The 23863-nt window shown below is 42.3% G+C and overlaps 1 protein-coding gene across 1 annotated transcript in view; it reads left to right on the forward strand.

Annotated features, from left to right (window-relative positions):
- Positions 1-2806: 2806 nt before the first annotated feature.
- The window catches only part of psmd7 (proteasome 26S subunit, non-ATPase 7), a 34396-nt gene continuing 13339 nt past the window's right edge, over positions 2807-23863 (forward strand). Inside the window, exons 1-5 of the mRNA XM_060940818.1 lie at positions 2807-2983; positions 21106-21197; positions 21293-21385; positions 22056-22153; positions 22252-22332. Coding sequence (XP_060796801.1) covers positions 2910-2983; positions 21106-21197; positions 21293-21385; positions 22056-22153; positions 22252-22332 — 438 coding nt within the window. The 5' untranslated portion in view covers positions 2807-2909. The remainder of the gene's footprint in view (positions 2984-21105; positions 21198-21292; positions 21386-22055; positions 22154-22251; positions 22333-23863) is intronic.

Genomic DNA, 23863 nt, shown 5'->3' on the forward strand with positions numbered 1-23863 from the left:
ATTTGTACTTTGTCCCAACTTTTTTGGAATCGGGGTTGTATAACTGTGTAACTAGGAAATTAAGAATTATAGTTTTAGCATGAAGTCTATTTTGTTGAAGTTATCAGTTGTTTACTGATCGAGACTTGAATGCAAAGCTGTTCATAACAGTCCTAAAGTTATCATGGTCACTGTAGTCCTAAGCCATCATAGTAATTGTATTAATTGTCCAAAGCCATCTTCTAAGTGTATCTTTATGCCATCATTATGGGGCCATCCTAAGCAGGAATGAAGTGATGAGAGCTCAAGCTAGAAGTAGGGCATCAGGATGGATCAGGCAGATGAGCTCATTGTCACATAATGGTTAATAACAGTGTACATTGTGTGCTGAATTCAAGCAGCAACTCTGGCAAGACTAACTACAACAGCATAACTAAAAGGTAGAGCCAGAAGGTAACACAGTCATGAGGGAGCCTTGGGACATAAAGCAGCAGCCATTCCACCATCAACAAACCTGAGTGAACGTGTGACAGTGAGGGGGGGGGATAGCATCCTAACATCTCAGTTTACAGAAATACCCTATGCCTGGGAACCCTCCAGATCTGCTCCTTTGCATCAAAGCTGTTAACAAAAGTCTTGACCAAACAAATATGTTTTCAGCCTAGACTTAAACACTTAGACTGTGTCTGAGTCCCAGACACTAATTGGAAAGCTGTTCCATAACTGTTTGGCTTTGTCAGAGAAGGATCTGCCCTCTGCTGTAGCCTTCACTATTTGAGGTACCAACAAATACCCTGCACCTTTTGATTTAAGTAGGCATGGTGGGTTATAAAAAAAAAACAGACATTTACTTGAAGTGACAGTGCTAATCCCTGCACTGCCCCTAGGGGTGAATTTATCATAGTCAATCCATCAACTAGTATGTTTTTGGGCGGTGGAAGGAAACCTCACACAGGTAGTAACCTGAGCTCAAGATTGAGTCTGGAACGCTACTCGCTGCACTACCATACCACTCTGTTTTCATGCCATATGTGCTATATTTGTACGATATACTATATATAGTAGGTGTGTTACCCTGAGGCTGCTTTGGCAATACAGTGAAAAAAAAGGGAAAATAATAGATTGTCAGCTTTAATACACTTTATGGCTAGACACCTGACCATCAACATCCATATGTGTTTTTTGAACGTCCTATTCCAGATTTAGAATAAGATCACTCTTCCGGGAGATTTTGGGATGTAGCTGTGGGGATTTGTATCCATTCAACTACATGAGCATTAATAAGGTTGATTGATGTTGGGCGATGGAGGCCTGGGGTGCAATTGGTGTTCCAAAAAGTCAAAGTCCCTTCCACGCCAGGATCTGGTCTTCCCAGGCAGCCTCCTGTCCCAGTACTAACCAGTTCTTTGAGGCTATTGGTGCGGCACTGATATCTCTTTCCATAGCCCTCGGCCTCTCGCCGAAACAGCTAGGGTTACAATGGAGGGCTGGTCCTCTGGTAACCACAAGAATTTGACTTCCCTACTCGCATCTGTATTGCAGTGTGCCTTGCCAGATGTCAGTAGGTACCATTTTTATGATGGTCTGTGGCATGACCTGACCACAAGTAGAACGTCGAGAGGTCGAGAGGTGGACACGCTAACCACTAGGCCAGTAAGTTGGTATTCCAGTTCATCCCAAAGGTGTTCAGGGGGATGAGGTCAGGGTTCTGTGCAGGACACTTGAGTTCTTGCACATCAGCCTTGGTATATCATGTCTTCATGGTGCTCACTTTATGTATGGAGCATTGTCATACTGGAACAGGTTTGAGTACTTTAGATCCAGTGAAGGGAAATTGTAAAGCTACAGCATGAAACTCTGATCAGGCCCTTATATGAATGTGATAGTCAAGTGTGCACAAGGGCAGCATGGTGGTGTCGTGGTTAGCACTGTTACTGGTACCTCATAGCAAGAAGGTTCTTGGTTAGAACCTCACAGCTGACGACGGCTGGGTGGAGTTTGGATGTTCTGTCCATGCCTGTGCGAGTTTCTTCCCACAGTTCAAAGACGTGGATTAGGTAAAAATAGCCAGCTATTGGGGTTGTACAAACCAGTGCATACTTAGTGCTGGTCCCAAGCCTGGATAGATTGGGGAGGATTGTGTCAGGAAGGGCATCTGGCGTGTAAAGTGTATCTCATCTCACCTCATTATCTGTAGCTGCTTTATCCTGTTCTACAGGGTCGCAGGCAAGCCGGAGCCTATCCCAGCTGACTACGGGCGAAAGGCGGGGTACACCCTGGACAAGTCGCCAGGTCATCACAGGGCCGACACGTAGACACAGACAACCATTCACACTCACATTCACACCTACGCTCAATTTAGAGTCACCAGTTAACCTAACCTGCATGTCTTTGGACTGTGGGGGAAACCGGAGCACCCGGAGGAAACCCACGCGGACACGGGGAGAACATGCAAACTCCGCACAGAAAGGCCCTCGCCGGCCACGGGGCTCGAACCCGGACCTTCTTGCTGTGAGGCGACAGCGCTAACCACTACACCACCGTGCTGCCCAGTGTAAAGTGTATTTTTAATTTAAAAAAAAAAAAAACTACGCCGAACAGGAGCAGCCAGAATAATAATAAGAAGAACAAGAAGAGGTCACAACTTTTTGACCATACTGCAGAGTGTAGAGTTGTCTCGTTGCGTAATCTAACATAAATCTGTCCTCTAGTGGCGCAATCGTGTCATTACACCTAATAAACTTTCTACACTCCACAACGCAAGATGGCGTAGTTCTGCGTGCCACCTCTAACCAAAGAAGAAAAAAAACAAACCGGAAGCGGAAATACAAGCTTCATCTGCCGCAAGCAGCAGCAGCTTTTCCTCTGCTATTCAGGAAAGTGTTTCTTTCATTTTTGCAAATAAATATTTTTGTTTTAAGGTGCTCAAAATGCCGGATTTGGCAGTAGAAAAAGTTGTTGTTCATCCTTTGGTCCTGCTGAGTGTTGTAGATCATTTTAACAGGTAAATATACTCTGCCTGGTGATAATGAAGCATTTTTGTTAACTCACTGTCGCTTGTGGCTAGGCTAGCAAGCTAAACCAATCCCGGCTGTGTATCAAATAGAGCTGTGTGGAATATGTAGTGCACTAGATAGTGTGTACATGTTATACATTAATAGTCTATAATAGTCCGCTTCTGTATGGAACATGGACTTATTTGATATTTGGCCTAAAACAGGACTCGTTCTTTTGATTAGCCGTGTATTTCAGCTATTTATTGTTTATGGTGGAATTTTTAAAATCTTCGCTCAATAAATGTTCTTCATAATAAATATTAGCTGCATTAGTTAGCAATTTGCTAAAGTTATTATAGTTATCAGTAACAGTAGCATTAGCTCCGACTTATATTAGCTGTAGATACATAAAATGTAGTGAAATTCTTTTTAAAAAGCTTTAATATTGTAGAAATGCTGTTTTAGATGTATATTTTTCTTTCTGAGACTTTTTTTTTTGGAAATGTTAGTTTTTTAGCTTCTCTGAGGATCAGCAAAGCTGCTAGAGGGGAGTGCAAAAGTTTATGCACCCCATCCTGAGACACTTTTAGTTTTAGATTAGACAGAACTTTATTGATCCCTTTGGGCGGGTTCCCTCAGGGGAATTAAGATTCCAGCAGCATCGTTACAGGATAAATAGAGAAAAACCTTCTAGATACTTCTCATCTCATTATCTGTAGCCGCTTTATCCTGTTCTACAGGGTCGCAGGCAAGCTGGATCCTATCCCAGCTGACTACGGGCGAAAGGCGGGGTACACCCTGGACAAGTCGCCGGGTCATCACAGGGCTGACACATAGACACAGACAACCATTCACACCTACGGTCAATTTAGGTGGTGTTTACATTAGACCGTATCAGCGGATCATCAGATTAACGTTTTTAAAACGATTCTCGTGCACACAGCAACGCCAATACACGGATACGCTAATCACATGACTAGACGGCACGTAATAAGTTGAAATGTGTCAGTGCGGCTCATCGCTTCCTCCTCAGCGGCTGCGCTCCAAATCACTCCGCCCTGAACAGCGAGTGCCCTCTGGAGGGTGCGCACTCCGGCCCTGCGCAGCTCACAGAGCGCGCGAGTGAAGCGCACGAGCAGTGATTCGGGACTGAGCCGCTGTGTGTGTGATCCCAGTGCATATCGGGCAGCATGCGCAAGTCACTCACCACTTGCAAGTGGAAGGATGGCAAGCCTAAAGACAATCATAACTACACAATGGGCAGTATTTGCATCTTACCATGAACAACATTAAGAATGACAAAGCAAAGCATTATATTCATACTTTTATACTCTTTAATGAAAAACAAAAAGGTGATACAAGGCGGAAACAATAGCAGGAAGTGAAGTCTGCGCCGTTTTTCAGCAGTCGCGTCACATGACCAACGTGGCATGAACAACGCCAGCGAATCAGGAAGGTGGATGTCACAGTGACGTTGTCCAATGACGACGTCAGCTAGAGCTCAGCACTGCGTTTCCTCGTATCTCAATGTTTACACAGCACCGGATCAGATACGAACTGGGTTGAATACGTGGGCCCTGGCAGATTCAAGTTGTTCCGCCTGTGGAGTCGTTTCCCGGCGTTTTAATGTGAACGGACAGTGCATCCGCGACGAAAACGAGACGGATACGGTCTAATGTAAACACCACCTTATGCCGCTTTTCCACTACAAACGCGGCTGAGAAGGGCTGAGCCGTGCTGTGCTGAGTCGAGCTGAGTGGGGCTGTTGGAGTTGCATTTCGACTACAACCGCGCTGAACCGTGCTGGCTGGAAGTGGGTGGACACATTGGGTGGAGTTAGCGAAAGTGGGTGGACGTCACGTGATGTCGTTAAGCAGCGCAAACAGTGACATCAGTGAGCTTTTAAGCGGTAGTCTCACGACCCGGATAGTAAACAATAAACATGGAGGACATGGAGTCGTTAGTGTTGCTGGTCTTGGTGCTGTGGGTTGTTGTCACCGACAACGCCAACAGATACTGGCAAGAGCGTATAGATGAGGCGAGGCGCATGAGGCTTCAGAAATTCTCGTAATTCGTAATTCTTCTTCTTCCGGGTTTACGGCGTTTACAGATCCCAGCGTGCTCGCGGGGCGTGTGTGGGCATGTGAGGACACTCCTCCTCACCAATCAGTGCACAGGGGAGTGTCTGCTCACGCCCCCAGCCTCACTCAGCTCGGTTTGGCTCGCTTCAGCCCCACTCCAAAACGGTGCGAGTTTTAGGGGCTAAGCAGGGCTGAAGCGAGCTGAGTCGTGCTGTTCTTTGGTAGTCGAAACGCGAGCCGTGTCGGGCTGAAGCGAGCTGAAGTGAGCTGAAAAAGGGTAGTGGAAAAGGGCCATTAGAGTCACCAGTTAACCTAACCTGCATGTCTTTGGACTGTGGGGGAAACCGGAGCACCCGGAGGAAACCCACGCGGACACGGGGAGAACATGCAAACTCCACACAGAAAGGCCCTCGCCGGCCACGGGGCTCGAACCTGGACCTTCTTGCTGTGAGGCGACAGCACTAACCACTACACCACCGTGCCGCCCGTATTTACATATACAAATATAAAAAGAATAAGATATGGGGGAAAGGGGGCCAGCAGGAGAGATATTGCACATTGTCCAATATTGCTTAGTATTGCTTATTGTTAGGCTAGGCCAGTGTTTCTCAACCTTTTTTCAGTCACGGCACCCTTCAGAAGTATGCAAATTCTCAAGGCACCCCCATATAAAATATACGCAGTCACGCTGACCATACGCTGACCCCGGCAGTGACGTTGTGACATGGGAAAGGGGGCCATGCATGAGGCAGCGATGGTCTGCATTAGTGTAACTATCGTTTTTTGGAATTTTAATTCATTTTATTTATTTCAATGTTAGAATATATAATTTTTTGACGGCACCCCTAACGAAGCCAGACAGCACCCGGCACCCCAGTTGAGAAAGGCTGGGCTAGGCTACTGCTCCTTCCCGTCCTCTGTCCTCATGTTACCCTTCTCCCCCCAGAGAGGAGTTGTACAGTCTGATGGCGTGAGGGACAAAGGAGTTTTTGAGTCTGTTCGTCCTGCACTTGGGAAGGAGCATTCTGTCACTGAACAGGCTCCTCTGGTTGCTAATGGCGGTGTGCAGAGGGTGACTGGCATCGTCCATGATGTTCAATAGTTTGTCCATAGACCTCTTCTCTGCCACCGTCACCAGAGAGTCCAGCTTCATGCCGACCACAGAGCCAGCCCGCCTGATCAGTTTGTCCAGCCTGGATGTGTCCTCCTTGGATGTGCTGCCCCCCCCCCCCCCCCCCCCCCCCCCCCCCCCCCAGCACACCACGGTGTAAAACAGGACACTGGTGACCACAGACTGATAGAACATCCACAGGCGTTTCCTGCAGATGTTAAAGGACCGCAGCCTCCTAAGGAAGTATAGCCTGCTCTGTCCCAGTGTTAGTGTGAGTGTTGTAACAATATCAAAAAGTCTGTTAAGGTTTTTTTTTTAAAATTTATTATTATTTATTTATATTATTTTCAGCCGTTTTTGTCAATCCCGTTGATGCTTAACTTAAAGCAAGCTGAGAGCTTGAGCTGACTTGAATTTGAATTTGGAGATTAATTCTGTAAGACTTTATCTTCTGTCCAGAAACCAAGGATGGATGCAAACTTATGCACTGATCTGGATGTTATCTGTATTAAGGATACGTCGGTTGTGGGTACTAGAGTCAATAATAGTGCTCACCTGATTGTATTCCATATGGGCCTGAAGGTTAGAGAAGGTCAGAGAAGCATCCTTGGGCCCAAAGGGTTGCTGATTCGATTCCTGGGACCGGCAGGAAAAATGTGAGGGGAGTTGAGTGAATGAACAGCACGTCCCCTTCCTTCTGTATTGTGGCTGAAGTGCCCTTGAGCAAGGCACCGAACCCCCAACTGCTCCCTGGGTGCTGTAGTATAGCTGCCCGCTGCTCTGGGTATGTGTGTGTGTGTTCATTAGGGCTGTAACGATATGCGTATCGAAATCGCGATACGCAGAGCCACGATCCGTATCGCGATACAAGAAGGCAGAATCGCGGTACACCCTTTCAAACTTCTCCTCAGCCCAAAAACAGAGGCGCTTCCAAACTTCAATTTATGAATACTTTACTTTTTATTTAAATTACATTTTAAACTTACTTAAATTACTTTTATTTTTTTATATCTATTAGTAAGTCGTTTTTTCGCCGACCTGCGACAATCTTCTGCGAGTCACGCAACGTCCAGACTCTCCACTGGCAGAGCATTCATTTCTTTTAAGTGGTCGCCATTCTGGTTGCGACGCGGGGAGCGAATCTGTAAACAAGCAGCTCATTGGCTGGCTAGGTGTGCCACAAGCCAATCACAATCACTTGACCGGAAAGGCATGCAGTGTTGCCAGATTGGGCGGGTTTAGGTGCTTTTTGGCTGGTTTTGAATATATTTTGGGGTGGAAAACGTTAGCAATATCTGGCAACACTGAAGGCATGTCTGCTTGGGCGGAAGCCTTCTGCGGCAGTTACATTTTGACACGCGAGCAATGTTTCACCATAAAAATTCCGTAATTTCCATCTGTTTTCCGCGATCACGGAAAATCACTGGCCCTATGAGAGTGAGACAGTGAGAGAGCCACCCCCCCCTTCAAAAAAAATCTTAACGGATTTACACGATTTGGAAAAATGACTTTTTCAGAACCGAAAAAAACAGCTTCCGGCTCAACAGTATTATTTTGAGAAATAAAACAATCTTTGGATATACATTTGTTCATTTTTGCATACATATTACTCATTCTCTGCAGTGGTCTGAATTATTTGTTATTAAATAGTTAATGTAAGTAAGTAAATGTTAATAAGTCAAATTTACTACTTTAAAAAAACATTTTTAAAAAAATCGTGGGCGTATCGAACCGTGGGTCAAAAATCGCGATACGAATCGAATCGTGAATTGGGTGTATCGTTACAGCCCTAGTGTTCATTGCTTACTGCAGAGGAGGAATTTCACTGTGCTTGAGTGTCTCATTCATCTCTAGCCGCTTTATCCTTCTACAGGGTCGCAGGCAAGCTGGAGCCTATCCCAGCTGACTACGGGCGAAAGGCGGGGTACACCCTGGACAAGTCGCCAGGTCATCACAGGGCTGACACATAGACACAGACAACCATTCACACTCACACCTACGGTCAATTTAGAGTCACCAGTTAACCTAACCTGCATGTCTTTGGACTGTGGGGGAAACCGGAGCACCCGGAGGAAACCCACGCGGACACGGGGAGAACATGCAAACTCCACACAGAAAGGCTCTCGCCGGCCACGGGGCTCGAACCCAGGACCTTCTTGCTGTGAGGCGACAGCGCTAACCACTACACCACCGTGCCGCCTGTGCTTGAGTGTATATGTGATAAATAAAATAAAGGCTTCTTCGTTAAGAGGAGGAGCTACAGATTCAGAATCCTCATACGATATACGTAACGTGATAAAACATCTAATGGTGTTTAAACAGTATCTTTAACACACAGCTCAGAGCAGAATTGGAGTGCGTATTATAGGAATAGAAATAAAGAGCTCAAGGTGCTGTGAATCTCATACAATACAGAAATATTTGCGAGACAAGATAGTGTGTGCGAGAGACAGCGAGCAAGAGACACTTTGGTTTGGGATGTGTACTTCCTTTCCTCTTCGCTTGCCAGTTTACGTCTGACACCTTGCGCTCATTTTGACTCTGATTCTGCTGTGCATATTCAGTTCAGTGTGCTCACACTCTGTTTAAACACCGTAACGTATTACACATGAGGAGTTTGTTTTTAGCAGCGCACGGCAGCCGGTAATAAACGGAGCCCCATGATGCTACTGAGTACATAATACTACATAGGTTATCCAGTTTCGGTGTCAGTACTGTCTTGGTATTTATTATATTATATAGACACGAGTGTTTTACATCCAGGACATGGACAACCAAAACTGACACACAAATCTCTATATGTGTCAGATAACGGAATCCAGGGACATGTCGGCCCGGGGGCATTGAGTTATTGACAGATTCAGAAAGTACAGTTTCTAAGCTTTCCAATGATGCCTTCCATGTGGAGATCTGACAATATTTGAAGAATGTGTGGCCTTTTGAAAGTGTATACTTCTTAAAACAGAAAAGGGAGAAAATCGCCCTCAAAGTTTTCCATCTCAGCTACTCTGGGTGCAGGGCGGGCACGTAATGGTGCCCATTTGCATGACATTAAGGAAAGCTCTACCCCCTACGAGCTAGCACGATGCTACTTTCATGTAAACAAAGATCACCACATCAATTTTCCTTCCATGCAAAGTATGCCCAACACAATTATGAAGTACAAAAATAAGTCCTAAAGTATACTTTAACGTTTTGTGGTTGAAAAATTACTCACACCGTAAGAAAGAAAGATAGCACGATGATGACAACTAACACAACACTAGTTTCATGTAAAGCCTCGGTCACAACCGGCCGTACAGTACGTGCTCCTACGGCCAGTCTACATGCAAAAAACGCAAGAAACGCGCGAGACACGTGCTATTTTTCGAGCCGCAGACCGGCCGCAGAGGTTCTTTGTCATGTCAAACAAACTCTACGGGCGCTTACGTTTTTTTTAGGTTGCAAGACAAACTTACGGCCAACGTGCGTCTTTCTCCATGAACAAAAAAAAAACACAGCGATTTGGGAAACGCCAAAAATCGCACGGCCAAAAAATCGTACGTCCGGTTGTGACCTAGGCTTAACCAAACCACAACACTCTCCGTTACATGCAAAAATAACCACACAGCCTTAAATTAATAAACTCACCCCATCAGAAAGAGAAACGTCGCCTTGCACACACCAATGCCTCCGATGGAATGTAGTCCTAGAACGGTCCGTGTATCATCCGATCATTCAAGTATTCCATTCAATCTGGAAAACGAGGTTGCGTTTTTTTGCTAGAAATGGTTATCTCCGATGTAAATACAGTGCGTCTGTTTGCTTCGCGGTGTTTCAGCTCCTCTGCGCTCTGTTTAGCTTGCTCATTCCATAGTGAAATCACACGCCTGTATGCAGCTTAAGTAGCCACGAGCTCAGCTCGTATCATACAGCTGATTCGCGAAAAAAACAAAAAAGACTTAAATCATCATGTGAATGGCCCATATGGTAATTTACCCACACCCCCCAGCAGGCTACAGTCCTGACAAAAACGAGACAATTTGCAACAAAAAATGTATGCTTTTCCAACAAAACAGTCTATTATCTGAAATACTGATTACATTCTTCAAGATCTCAACTTGCACATGATGGAAAAAAACGAAAATCACAAATTTCGAAAAAAAATTGCTTCTTTTGCGATTATCTCTGATTCGTTTCGGCCGACATGCGTCCCTGGATTCGGTGAGGGGTCACATATGTCACTCGTGAGGAAATCGATGAGCGAGTTGTTTTGATAAATTTAGACACTTTTTTTTGTTTGTGAATGTGTCGATATAATAAAAAGACAATCATGTGTTGGCTTGAAGATGTCAAGTTGATCTTCTCGTGTTGAAAAATTCACATTTTTCATATGAAATGCATAGTGGATTTGACGGACATATTTAAATAATATTGGCTGGCGTTGAGTGGTGTATCAGATATATTCCATTCAGCTCGCATGATACTGAACGAGTTGAAGACGAGTAGCTGAATGGAATATATCTGATGTACCACGAAAAATGCCAGCCATTATTATTATTATTATGATTTTTATGATTATTACTAATAATACATACTCTACATATCAGCATTTTCGAAGGCCAACGCTAGCTTACCCGCAAGTTGGCACTCTTATCGCGGCAGTGAAGTCACCCACAGCCGGTGTAGGGTTCATCAGTAGCACAGACCAGTGACCGAGAAACTAATGGCGTATTCACACCTACGTTGTTTGGTCCGGACCAAACGAACCAAATTTCCCTTGGTCCGGACCTTTTGGGTTGGTCTGAATACAAACCACTGAACTCTGGTCCGGACCAAACAAGCGGACCGAGACCGAGCTGCAAGGTCGGACTCGGTCCGGACCAAAGGAACCCTGGTGCGGATCTTTTGGAGGTGTGAAAGCAGACCGGACCTAATCCGACAGTTTTGCTTTTTTGTACCTCGGGAGCTTCCATCGTTTGTCGAGCATTATGGGAAACAGAGTCTTGACACTCCACCGCAAAGTGCAAACACTGTTTCGGTTGTCAAGGGAACCTTACAACAGTCGTTCAGTCATTCAGACCAGTGGTAGGCTAGACTACAGAGTACAAAAAATGAGTAGGGGGCAAACGTGGGCCGAGGAAGAAACGCGTCCCCTTGTGGATATATGGGCAGATGTCCACATATCTGAGCTTTTGGAGAGAACACACAAAAATGGCGACGTGTTTGCTGTATTCAGTGAGAAAATGAAGGAGAAGGGGTTCACGCGCTCCCCAGAACAATGTCGGCTAAAAGTGAAGAAACTCCATCAGACCTACATTAAAATCAGGGACATTCTTTCAAAAAGTGGCGGTACTAGCGATGCAAAAAAGAAATTCATCTATTGCGTGAAGAGCCAGAACTGTCACAACATGATGTGCGCTCATCAGCGCTATCCTCCGTAGCCGCCTTGCCCTTTGTCGTCGTCGTTGATAAATTACTTGTACAACAGCATAGTAATCGCACAATTGTGAAAACAGTAAAAACTGGAAAAAACATATAGCTTTGATGACATTAAAAAGAATAACAGCACGGAAAGCCTCCATGACTACTTTTGAACTTAACGCTTTGTGCGCGTGTCGTCTCTGACCAATAGCTGAACGACCTCAGGGCACGTGGCTTTGTTGACAGATTTTGGTCCGCTTACTAAAATGTACAGTGTGAAAGCGAACCGCACCAAAATGAAAAAAAACAAAAAAACATTTGGTTCGGACCAAAGCAAGTGAACTATCGAACTATCCTGGTCTGAATACACCCTAAGATTTCTGTCCCAAGACTCTTCTTCCACTCTGCACGCTCACAGCATTTTTCACTCAGGCCAAGTTTACATTAGACCGTATCTGTCTCGTTTTCTTCGCGGATGCACTGTCCGTTCACATTAAAACGCCGGGAAACGGGAATCCGCCAGCGTCCACTAGGGTTGGGTGGTATTACGGTAAGAAGGTATCCCGAGGTATCCAAAAGTACCAACGGTATCGGTCTCATTACCGTCATTTAAAAAAAAAATATAATATCTAAATAAATATGGAGTACATGAGGTCATAATATAAAATAATAAATTGAAGATCATCCCGAATAACTGTGTGATCGTATTTTCACTAATTCTATCAATTTCCTAAAGAAGTTCTCATCGCGTGCAGGGTTGTTTATGTCGTTACCATGGCAACCCTGCGTGACATTTTGGAGTCTGACAGAAAGCTTCGCAAGAGACTGAGACCGGGGGTGTCATGGCTCAGATGGCTAAGGCACCGTACCATAAATCCGGGGACCCGGGTTCGATTCCGACCCGAGGTTATTTCCCGATCCCGTCTCTCTCTCCCCCGCTCATTTCCTGTCTCTCTATACTGTCCTATCTAAAAAAAAAAAAAAGAGACTGAGACCACGGTTGAAAGATGGCAAGTCAAGATAACGAGTTAGTGGCAAAAAAAAATACAACATCGGCAGTGTGGCAGTATTTTGGTTTCAAACCAAACGAAAAATCTAATATGTCCCCTAAGGCACACCATAGCCTGGGGTACTCCACTTCCACGAGATCTCTCCAATGAGTTGTGTTTTGAGTAGGTTACATGAGTAACAACAAGGTAAAATAATATAACGTATGACATTTGGGATGTGGGTAATAAACGTTTGAAATGTCATCTACTGAAGAAACGGAAGAAAACATCGTAGCGTAAACTGTTAGGTTTCTGGTGGGAATTAGCAATGCGCTTGCTATCTTTGTTGGGTGTGTTAAACCGTATGGATTTAAGTGGAATAATTGTAAGGAGTTATGTGATCGAGACAACGTTTTAAGCAAGGTAAGGCCATTTGATTATTAATTTCCCCGCCATGGCATGACGTGGGCCCATATGATTTTGCCTTGTGCAGCTACCGCGCATTTGAATTAGGTTCGCCTCATTTGCGCTGAAGAATATGGCTTATCGCGCAGTCTAAACGGGGTGTTGGTTGATTCTTTTTCTTTTTTTTATTTCCCATGCTTGAAAGGGTATGATCCTGCTCATCGTGTACTTTTTTTTGATGGAGTAGGTGAAATAGTGCTGCAAATGGCGTTTCAACGCAGACATGTGTAAACGACAGTTGAATGCTATTTTCAAGATGAAGGAAGAGTTGCGTGATGCTTTGAAATATCTCTTAATCCATTCATCAATGCACAAAATTTGCTTTGCTGCTTAATCCATACCACAATGCACACAATTCGCTATGCTGCTTTTAAATAGTACATTTGAGGCATAGGCGCACGTTACACAGTAGGCCGAAACAAAATATTATTTTTTTCTCGGTAATACCGTATACCCCGGGAAAACACAGAGACGGTTTAAAGGTATCAAAATTTGGATACCGCCCAACCCTAGCGTCCACGTATTCAACCCAGTTCATGTCTGGTCCGGTGCTGTGTAAACATTGAGAATACGCGGATACGCTGTGCTGAGCTCTAGCTGACGTCGTCATTGGACAACGTCACTGACATCCACCTTCCTGATTCGCTGGCGTTGGTCATATGACGCGACTGCTGAAAAACAGCGCGGACTTCCGCCTTGTATCACCTTTCATTAAAGAGTATAAAAGTATGAAAATACTGCAAATACTGATGCAAATACTGCCCATTGTGTAGTTATGATTGTCTTTAGGCTTGCCATCCTTCCACTTGCAAGTGGTAAGTGACTTGCGCACAGCGGCTCAGTCCCGAATCACTGCTCGTGCGCTTCACTTGCGCGCTCTGTGAGCTGCGCAGGGCCGGAGTGCGCACCCTCCAGAGGGCACTCGCTGTTCAGGGCGGAGTGATTTGGAGCGCAGGATGCCTGCGGAGCCGAGCTGCTGAGGAGAAATTTACACATTACACATTTACACATTTCAACTTGCGTGCCGTCTAATTAGTCATGTGATTAGCGTATCCGTGTATTGGCGTTGCTGTGTGCACGCGAATCGTGTATTGGCGTTGCTGTGTGCACGCTAATCGTTTTTAAAAACGTTAATCTGATGATCCGCTGATACGGTCTAATGTAAACCCCACCTCAGACTTAAATATTCATTTCCCTGTGTGATTTTACTGAGTTACTTTCAAAATCAACAACGACACACAACGGAGCGACCTGGCAGCCAAAATTCTCTCAAAATCTTCCACTTTTAATGAAGCAAACCTGGCAGCCATGTTTGTTTAAAACTGTCACAGTCACTCGCTAGCACGGAAGTTTTACATCTCCGACGTGTGTCTCTTCCAGTTTTTCGATATCTGTTGGTATGTTTTTCTCTTGTAAATATGCATGAAGAATATTTAATGAAGTTTTGGTAGCCTTTCGGGTGTTCAGCGCGTCTTCAGATTATTTATTTCGTGCTTAATCCTAGCAGTAGCACTGGATTGGCCTCGTCTTCTCTCTTTCCCCGCCGACAAAGAAATGATTCTGTGCGTGTGCAGCAGAAAAGTTTTGTCACTGGAGCTTCACGTGAGCTCTGATGTGACATGTTGTCTTGACAATGTGCAATACTTATATACTGTTGTAAACCGTTATCGTGTAATAATATTAACCACTTTTCCTATTCTGCACACTCAAGTATGGTGAAATTCATCTTCTGTGTTTAACCCGTCTGAAGCAGTGAACACGCGCACACCCCCCCAGAGCAGTGGGCAGCTATACTACAGCGCCCAGGGAAAAGGTTACAGTAGTCCTGTATCATAAATCTGGAATTTAAAACCGTGTCAGGTGGTTAAGGTTTGAGGCTGCAGAAAATTCATGACGTCCACTGGCCTGGAGTGTTTGGGAACCTCTGAAGCACTCCGTTTGGGGGGGAAATGGTATTGATGCATCACGAAAGCTGCATTGTGATTTAGCTGCATGAAAGGTGACTTTATCTCATGAACTGTGTCACAGTAAGGTAGTGGAGATTAAGATTATCTCTGGTCTTATTTTACATGCTAGTATTTATTATTATTATTATTATTATTATTATTGTTCACACTAGCAGCGGTAGTGCAAATTGTTACTTTCGCCCAGGATCTTTCTACTTTCTTCTTGTTCTCCTTATTCTTATTATTCACCCAGGATCTTTCTACTTATTATTATTCGCCCAGGATCTTTCTACTTTCTTCTTCTCCTCCTCCTTCTTCTTCTCCTCCTCCTCCTTCTTATTCGCCCAGGATCTTTCTACTTTCTTCTTCTTCTCCTTATTATTATTATTATTATTCGCCCAGGATCTTTCTACTTTCTTCTTCTTCTTATTACTATTATTATTATTCGCCCAGGATCTTTCTACTTTCTTCCTCTTATTATTATTATTATTATTATTATTATTATTATTATTATTATTATTCACCCAGGATCTTTCTACTTTCTTCTTCTCCTCCTCCTTCTTCTTATTTGCCCAGGATCTTTCTACTTTCTTCTTCTTATTCGCCCAGGATCTTTCTTCTTCTTTTTATTATTATTATTCGCCCAGGATCTTTCTACTTTCTTCTTCTCCTCCTCCTTCTTATTCGCCCAGGATCTTTCTACTTTCTTCTTCTTCTCCTTATTATTATTATTATTCGCCCAGGATCTTTCTACTTTCTTCTTCTTATTATTATTATTATTATTATTCGCCCAGGATCTTTCTACTTTCTTCCTCTTATTATTATTATTATTATTATTATTATTATTATTATTATTCACCCAGGATCTTTCTACTTTCTTCTTCTCCTCCTCCTTCTTCTTATTTGCCCAGGATCTTTCTACTTTCTTCTTCTTATTCGCCCAGGATCTTTCTTCTTCTTTTTATTATTATTATTCACCCAGGATCTTTCTACTTTCTTCTTCTCCTCCTCCTCCTTCTTATTCGCCCAGGATCTTTCTACTTTCTTCTTCTTATTCGCCCAGGATCTTTCTACTTTCTTCTTCTCCTCCTCCTTCTTCTTATTTGCCCAGGATCTTTCTACTTTCTTCTTCTTATTCGCCCAGGATCTTTCTTCTTCTTTTTATTATTATTATTCACCCAGGATCTTTCTACTTTCTTCTTCTCCTCCTCCTCCTTCTTATTCGCCCAGGATCTTTCTACTTTCTTCTTCTTATTCGCCCAGGATCTTTCTACTTTCTTCTTCTCCTCCTCCTTCTTCTTATTCGCCCAGGATCTTTCTACTTTCTTCTTCTTATTTGCCCAGGATCTTTCTACTTTCTTCTTCTCCTCCTCCTTCTTATTTGCCCAGGATCTTTCTACTTTCTTCTTCTTATTCGCCCAGGATCTTTCTACTTTCTTCTTCTTATTCGCCCAGGATCTTTCTTCTTCTTTTTATTATTATTATTCGCCCAGGATCTTTCTACTTTCTTCTTCTCCTCCTCCTTCTTATTCGCCCAGGATCTTTCTACTTTCTTCTTCTTCTCCTTATTATTATTATTATTATTATTCGCCCAGGATCTTTCTACTTTCTTCTTCTTCTTATTACTATTATTATTATTCGCCCAGGATCTTTCTACTTTCTTCCTCTTATTATTATTATTATTATTATTATTATTATTATTATTCACCCAGGATCTTTCTACTTTCTTCTTCTCCTCCTCCTTCTTCTTATTTGCCCAGGATCTTTCTACTTTCTTCTTCTTATTCGCCCAGGATCTTTCTTCTTCTTTTTATTATTATTATTCGCCCAGGATCTTTCTACTTTCTTCTTCTCCTCCTCCTTCTTATTCGCCCAGGATCTTTCTACTTTCTTCTTCTTCTCCTTATTATTATTATTATTCGCCCAGGATCTTTCTACTTTCTTCTTCTTCTCCTTATTATTATTATTATTCGCCCAGGATCTTTCTACTTTCTTCTTCTTATTATTATTATTATTATTATTCGCCCAGGATCTTTCTACTTTCTTCCTCTTATTATTATTATTATTATTATTATTATTATTATTATTATTATTATTCACCCAGGATCTTTCTACTTTCTTCTTCTCCTCCTCCTTCTTCTTATTTGCCCAGGATCTTTCTACTTTCTTCTTCTTATTCGCCCAGGATCTTTCTTCTTCTTTTTATTATTATTATTCACCCAGGATCTTTCTACTTTCTTCTTCTCCTCCTCCTCCTTCTTATTCGCCCAGGATCTTTCTACTTTCTTCTTCTTATTCGCCCAGGATCTTTCTACTTTCTTCTTCTCCTCCTCCTTCTTCTTATTTGCCCAGGATCTTTCTACTTTCTTCTTCTTATTCGCCCAGGATCTTTCTTCTTCTTTTTATTATTATTATTCACCCAGGATCTTTCTACTTTCTTCTTCTCCTCCTCCTCCTTCTTATTCGCCCAGGATCTTTCTACTTTCTTCTTCTTATTCGCCCAGGATCTTTCTACTTTCTTCTTCTCCTCCTCCTTCTTCTTATTCGCCCAGGATCTTTCTACTTTCTTCTTCTTATTTGCCCAGGATCTTTCTACTTTCTTCTTCTCCTCCTCCTTCTTATTTGCCCAGGATCTTTCTACTTTCTTCTTCTTATTCGCCCAGGATCTTTCTACTTTCTTCTTCTTATTCGCCCAGGATCTTTCTTCTTCTTTTTATTATTATTATTCGCCCAGGATCTTTCTACTTTCTTCTTCTCCTCCTCCTTCTTATTCGCCCAGGATCTTTCTACTTTCTTCTTCTTCTCCTTATTATTATTATTATTATTATTCGCCCAGGATCTTTCTACTTTCTTCTTCTCCTTATTATTATTATTATTCGCCCAGGATCTTTCTACTTTCTTCTTCTTCTTATTATTATTATTATTATTCGCCCAGGATCTTTCTACTTTCTTCCTCTTATTATTATTATTATTATTATTATTATTATTATTATTATTATTCACCCAGGATCTTTCTACTTTCTTCTTCTCCTCCTCCTTCTTCTTATTTGCCCAGGATCTTTCTACTTTCTTCTTCTTATTCGCCCAGGATCTTTCTTCTTCTTTTTATTATTATTATTCACCCAGGATCTTTCTACTTTCTTCTTCTCCTCCTCCTCCTTCTTATTCGCCCAGGATCTTTCTACTTTCTTCTTCTTATTCGCCCAGGATCTTTCTACTTTCTTCTTCTCCTCCTCCTTCTTCTTATTCGCCCAGGATCTTTCTACTTTCTTCTTCTTATTTGCCCAGGATCTTTCTACTTTCTTCTTCTCCTCCTCCTTCTTCTTATTTGCCCAGGATCTTTCTACTTTCTTCTTCTCCTCCTCCTTCTTATTTGCCCAGGATCTTTCTACTTTCTTCTTCTTATTCGCCCAGGATCTTTCTACTTTCTTCTTCTCCTCCTCCTTCTTCTTATTCGCCCAGGATCTTTCTACTTTCTTCTTCTTATTTGCCCAGGATCTTTCTACTTTCTTCTTCTCCTCCTCCTTCTTCTTATTTGCCCAGGATCTTTCTACTTTCTTCTTCTCCTCCTCCTTCTTATTTGCCCAGGATCTTTCTACTTTCTTCTTCTTATTCGCCCAGGATCTTTCTTCTTCTTTTTATTATTATTATTCGCCCAGGATCTTTCTACTTTCTTCTTCTTATTCGCCCAGGATCTTTCTTCTTCTTTTTATTATTATTATTCGCCCAGGATCTTTCTACTTTCTTCTTCTCCTCCTCCTTCTTATTCGCCCAGGATCTTTCTACTTTCTTCTTCTTCTCCTTATTATTATTATTATTATTCGCCCAGGATCTTTCTACTTTCTTCTTCTTCTCCTTATTATTATTATTATTCGCCCAGGATCTTTCTACTTTCTTCTTCTTATTATTATTATTATTATTCGCCCAGGATCTTTCTACTTTCTTCCTCTTATTATTATTATTATTATTATTATTATTATTATTATTATTATTATTCACCCAGGATCTTTCTACTTTCTTCTTCTCCTCCTCCTTCTTCTTATTTGCCCAGGATCTTTCTACTTTCTTCTTCTTATTCGCCCAGGATCTTTCTACTTTCTTCTTCTCCTCCTCCTTCTTCTTATTTGCCCAGGATCTTTCTACTTTCTTCTTCTTATTCGCCCAGGATCTTTCTACTTTCTTCTCCTCCTCCTCCTTCTTCTTATTCGCCCAGGATCTTTCTACTTTCTTCTTCTTATTCGCCCAGGATCTTTCTTCTTCTTTTTATTATTATTATTCACCCAGGATCTTTCTACTTTCTTCTTCTCCTCCTCCTCCTTCTTATTCGCCCAGGATCTTTCTACTTTCTTCTTCTTATTCGCCCAGGATCTTTCTACTTTCTTCTCCTCCTCCTCCTTCTTCTTATTCGCCCAGGATCTTTCTACTTTCTTCTTCTTATTTGCCCAGGATCTTTCTACTTTCTTCTTCTCCTCCTCCTTCTTCTTATTTGCCCAGGATCTTTCTACTTTCTTCTTCTTATTCGCCCAGGATCTTTCTACTTTCTTCTTCTCCTCCTCCTTCTTATTTGCCCAGGATCTTTCTACTTTCTTCTTCTTATTCGCCCAGGATCTTTCTACTTTCTTCTTCTCCTCCTCCTTCTTCTTATTCGCCCAGGATCTTTCTACTTTCTTCTTCTCCTCCTCCTTCTTATTTGCCCAGGATCTTTCTACTTTCTTCTTCTTATTCGCCCAGGATCTTTCTACTTTCTTCTTCTCCTCCTCCTTCTTCTTATTCGCCCAGGATCTTTCTACTTTCTTCTTCTCCTCCTCCTTCTTCTTATTCGCCCAGGATCTTTCTACTTTCTTCTTCTTATTCGCCCAGGATCTTTCTACTTTCTTCTTCTCCTCCTCCTTCTTCTTATTCGCCCAGGATCTTTCTACTTTCTTCTTCTTATTCGCCCAGGATCTTTCTACTTTCTTCTTCTCCTCCTCCTTCTTATTTGCCCAGGATCTTTCTACTTTCTTCTTCTCCTCCTCCTTCTTATTTGCCCAGGATCTTTCTACTTTCTTCTTCTTATTCGCCCAGGATCTTTCTACTTTCTTCTTCTCCTCCTCCTTCTTCTTATTCGCCCAGGATCTTTCTACTTTCTTCTTCTCCTCCTCCTTCTTCTTATTTGCCCAGGATCTTTCTACTTTCTTCTTCTCCTCCTCCTTCTTCTTATTTGCCCAGGATCTTTCTACTTTCTTCTTCTCCTCCTCCTTCTTCTTATTTGCCCAGGATCTTTCTACTTTCTTCTTCTCCTCCTCCTTCTTCTTATTTGCCCAGGATCTTTCTACTTTCTTCTTCTTATTCGCCCAGGATCTTTCTTCTTCTTTTTATTATTATTATTTGCCCGGAATCTTTCTACTTTCTTCTGCTTCTTCTTCTTATTATTATTATTCACCCAGGATCTTTCTTCTTATTATTATTTGCCCAGGATCTTTCTTCTTATTCGCCCAGAATCTTTCTACTTTCTTCTTCTCCTCCTTCTTCTTATTATTATTTGCCCAGAATCTTTCTACTTTCTTCTTCTTCTTCTTATTATTATTATTATTCACCCAGGATCTTTCTTCTTCTTATTATTATTATTCACCCAGGATCTTTCTTCTTATTATTATTTGCCCCGGATCTTTCTTCTTATTTGCCCAGAATCTTTCTACTTTCTTCTTCTTCCTCTTCTTCTTCTTCTTATTTGCCCAGGATCTTTCTACTTTCTTCTTATTCGCCCAGGATCTTTCTACTTTATTATTATTTGCCCAGGATCTTTATTCTTATTATTCTCCTAGCGTTTTTAGGACTATTTCTCCCTCAGTTTTCAACCAATGATCACCAAATTTCACATGGAGAATACCTCTGGGCTGAATTACGTTGCTATGACTTTTGGTGGTGATCTGATTTTCATGTTTTATTACCCCCCCCCCGGGCAACAGGGCACAACTTTTCCCGTTCCAGATCTATAGGACCCAGTGACCAGATTACTGGTGCAAATTACTGTGACTTTAGTCACAATCTCTATTCAGCAATTATTTTATTTTTATTAAATTGTTTTTACATGAGGAGCTTTTGGATCTATGTTTGATGCCGATGATCCCATACTCGTGTTTTTGTCACCTGCAGAATTGGAAAAGTTGGAAGCCAGAAACGAGTCGTTGGTGTGCTGCTTGGCTCTTGGCAGAAAAAGATTCTCGACGTATCCAACAGCTTTGCAGGTGTGTGTGTGTGTGTGTGTGTGTGTGAGAGAAACGTTTTCACTCCATCCCATATTTAAATCTCTAAATACACATCATTTGACCTTCTTCACCAGTGCCTTTTGATGAAGATGATAAGGACGACTCTGTGTGGTTCCTGGACCATGACTACCTGGAGAATATGTATGGAATGTTCAAGAAAGTCAACGGTAAGAACTTCATACAGTAACACAGACCATACATAATATTAGCGGTTACAGACTAAGCTACACTCACCAGCCACTCTAATAGGAACTTGTTCTTGATTCTAAGATCCCTGTTCTTGGCTGCAGGCGTGGAACCCAGTGTGTTGTTCTGCTGTTGCATGCTGAGATGCTTTTCTGCTCACCACGGTTGTAAAGAGTGATTGAGTTCCTCCCTGGTGATAAAGCTCAAACCAATCTGTCCATTTTCCTCTGACCTCTCTTATCAACAAGCCGTTTGTTTCCACCCACAGAACTGTCGCTCACTACTCACTCACTCGATGTTTTTTGTTTTCCGCACCATTCTGTGTAAACTCTAGAGACTGTTGTGTGTGAAAACCCCAGGAGATCAGCAGCTTCTGAAATACTCAAACCAAAAATACTCATCTGGCTCAAACCAACACCCATGCCACAGTGAAAGAGTCACACTTTGAGATCACAATTTTTCCCGTTCTGATGTTTGAACGTTAACTGAAGCTCTTGATTTGTATCTGCACAAGTTTATACATCGTCGAGGGATCGGCTGGTTAGAGAGCTGCATCAAACAGCAGGTGGACGGATGGGTGTTCCTAATAAAGTGGCTGGTGAGCGTATAAGTGATTGTCATTATACTGGGTTTTTTTGTTTTTTTTTTCAGCCAGAGAAAGAATAGTGGGCTGGTACCACACTGGTCCAAAACTACACAAGAACGATATTGCAATCAATGAACTCATGAAGCAGTACTGCGCAAACTCGGTATGTACAACGAACGTATCATTTATTAACATATAAAACATATTTCAAATCATTTCTCATAGCAGATAACTTGGGGCTTTTTTTTTTTTAAATAATAGGTTTTAGTCATTATTGATGTGAAACCCAAAGACTTGGGCTTGCCAACTGAAGCCTACATTTCTGTGGAGGAAGTGCACGATGTAAGTTCTTTCCATAAAACTTTTTTTTTCTTCATTATATGCACTCTATTCCTGTCTGTCATTATGTGGAAAAAAAACCCCAGCAGCAAATAAGGCATTCTCTCTATAGAGAATCAGCTTTAATCAGCGTAGTGAGACAGCAGTATGACGATAGTGATGATGTGATCGTGATAAATTGTCATGATACTATGTTCTGAGATATATTTCCCCTTTTAATAATTACAAACAGTATGGAACTGAATGGAAGTCGCTGATGTAAAAAAAAAAAAAGTGCACTTTTTAACACATCAGTGTCAGAATGTACACTACCGTTCAAAAGTTTGGGGTCACCCAGACAATTTTGTGTTTTCCATGAAAAGTCACACTTTTATTTACCACCATAAGTTGTAAAATGAATAGAAAATATAGTCGAGACATTTTTCTGGCCATTTTGAGCATTTAATCGACCCCACAAATGTGATGCTCCAGAAACTCAATCTGCTCAAAGGAAGGTCAGTTTTATAGCTTCTCTAAAGAGCTCAACTGTTTTCAGCTGTGCTAACATGATTGTACAAGGGTTTTCTAATCATCCATTAGCCTTCTGAGGCAATGAGCAAACACATTGTACCATTAGAACACTGGAGTGATATGGTGCGTTCATGTGCTATGGGAATTATGGTAAATACCAAACGCCGACATGGAAAGCACACATGAACGCCCCCTATTGTGGTATTTTCCACTGGGCAACTCGTAGAAAATTTTGATACACGAGTTGCCGAGATGAGATGAACTTTAACCTTTTCAACATGGCGGCGAGCGGTACAAGACACTTGAATGATAAGCATTGTACGCTACTAAAGTTTTTTTTTTTTTTTTTTTTATACTAGTGGGTAGTTTTTGGTGTCTATGCAATGTTGTGTCATTAACAAGTGTAATATAATACGTTAGAAATTAGAGCTGTGGTCAAAAAATCGATCCATGATTCGATATCGATTCATGCGAAAAAAACACGATATCGATCCAACAACATGTGAATCGATTTCTTCCAGGTGCCTATAACACTATTTTCTCGAACGCGCAAGGGACTATTTTCTCCAACGCGCAAGGAGCACTATAAAAGCAGGTGCCGGCAAAACGAAACTTATAAAGAAAACAAGAAGATGGACGAAGCTGCCCGGTTAAAAACACCGCCGGGGACGAAGTCGGATGTGTGGAAACACTTCGGCTTCAAACGGTATGAGGACAGAGACGAACTGGACAAAACGAATGCAGTTTGCAAGTTGTGCCAAATAGAAGTAAAATATCTGGGCAATACCACCAATCTAAAGAAATCATTTATCCAGGCACCACCCCGAGACAGCTAGTGCTAAACCTGACGCGAAGCAGACGGCACTTGAAAATGCATTTGGTGTGAAATTTCCCCCACAGTCTAAGCGTGCTATGAGCCTTACAGAGGGAGTCGGGATATTTATTTGTAAAGACCTCCGCCCCTACAGCGTGGTCGAAAATGCTGGGTTTAGGCTACTAGTAAAGAGGTTAGAGCCACGCTACG

The sequence above is a fragment of the Neoarius graeffei genome, chromosome 15 (assembly GCF_027579695.1).
Source record: "Neoarius graeffei isolate fNeoGra1 chromosome 15, fNeoGra1.pri, whole genome shotgun sequence".
Taxonomy (NCBI): domain Eukaryota; kingdom Metazoa; phylum Chordata; class Actinopteri; order Siluriformes; family Ariidae; genus Neoarius; species Neoarius graeffei.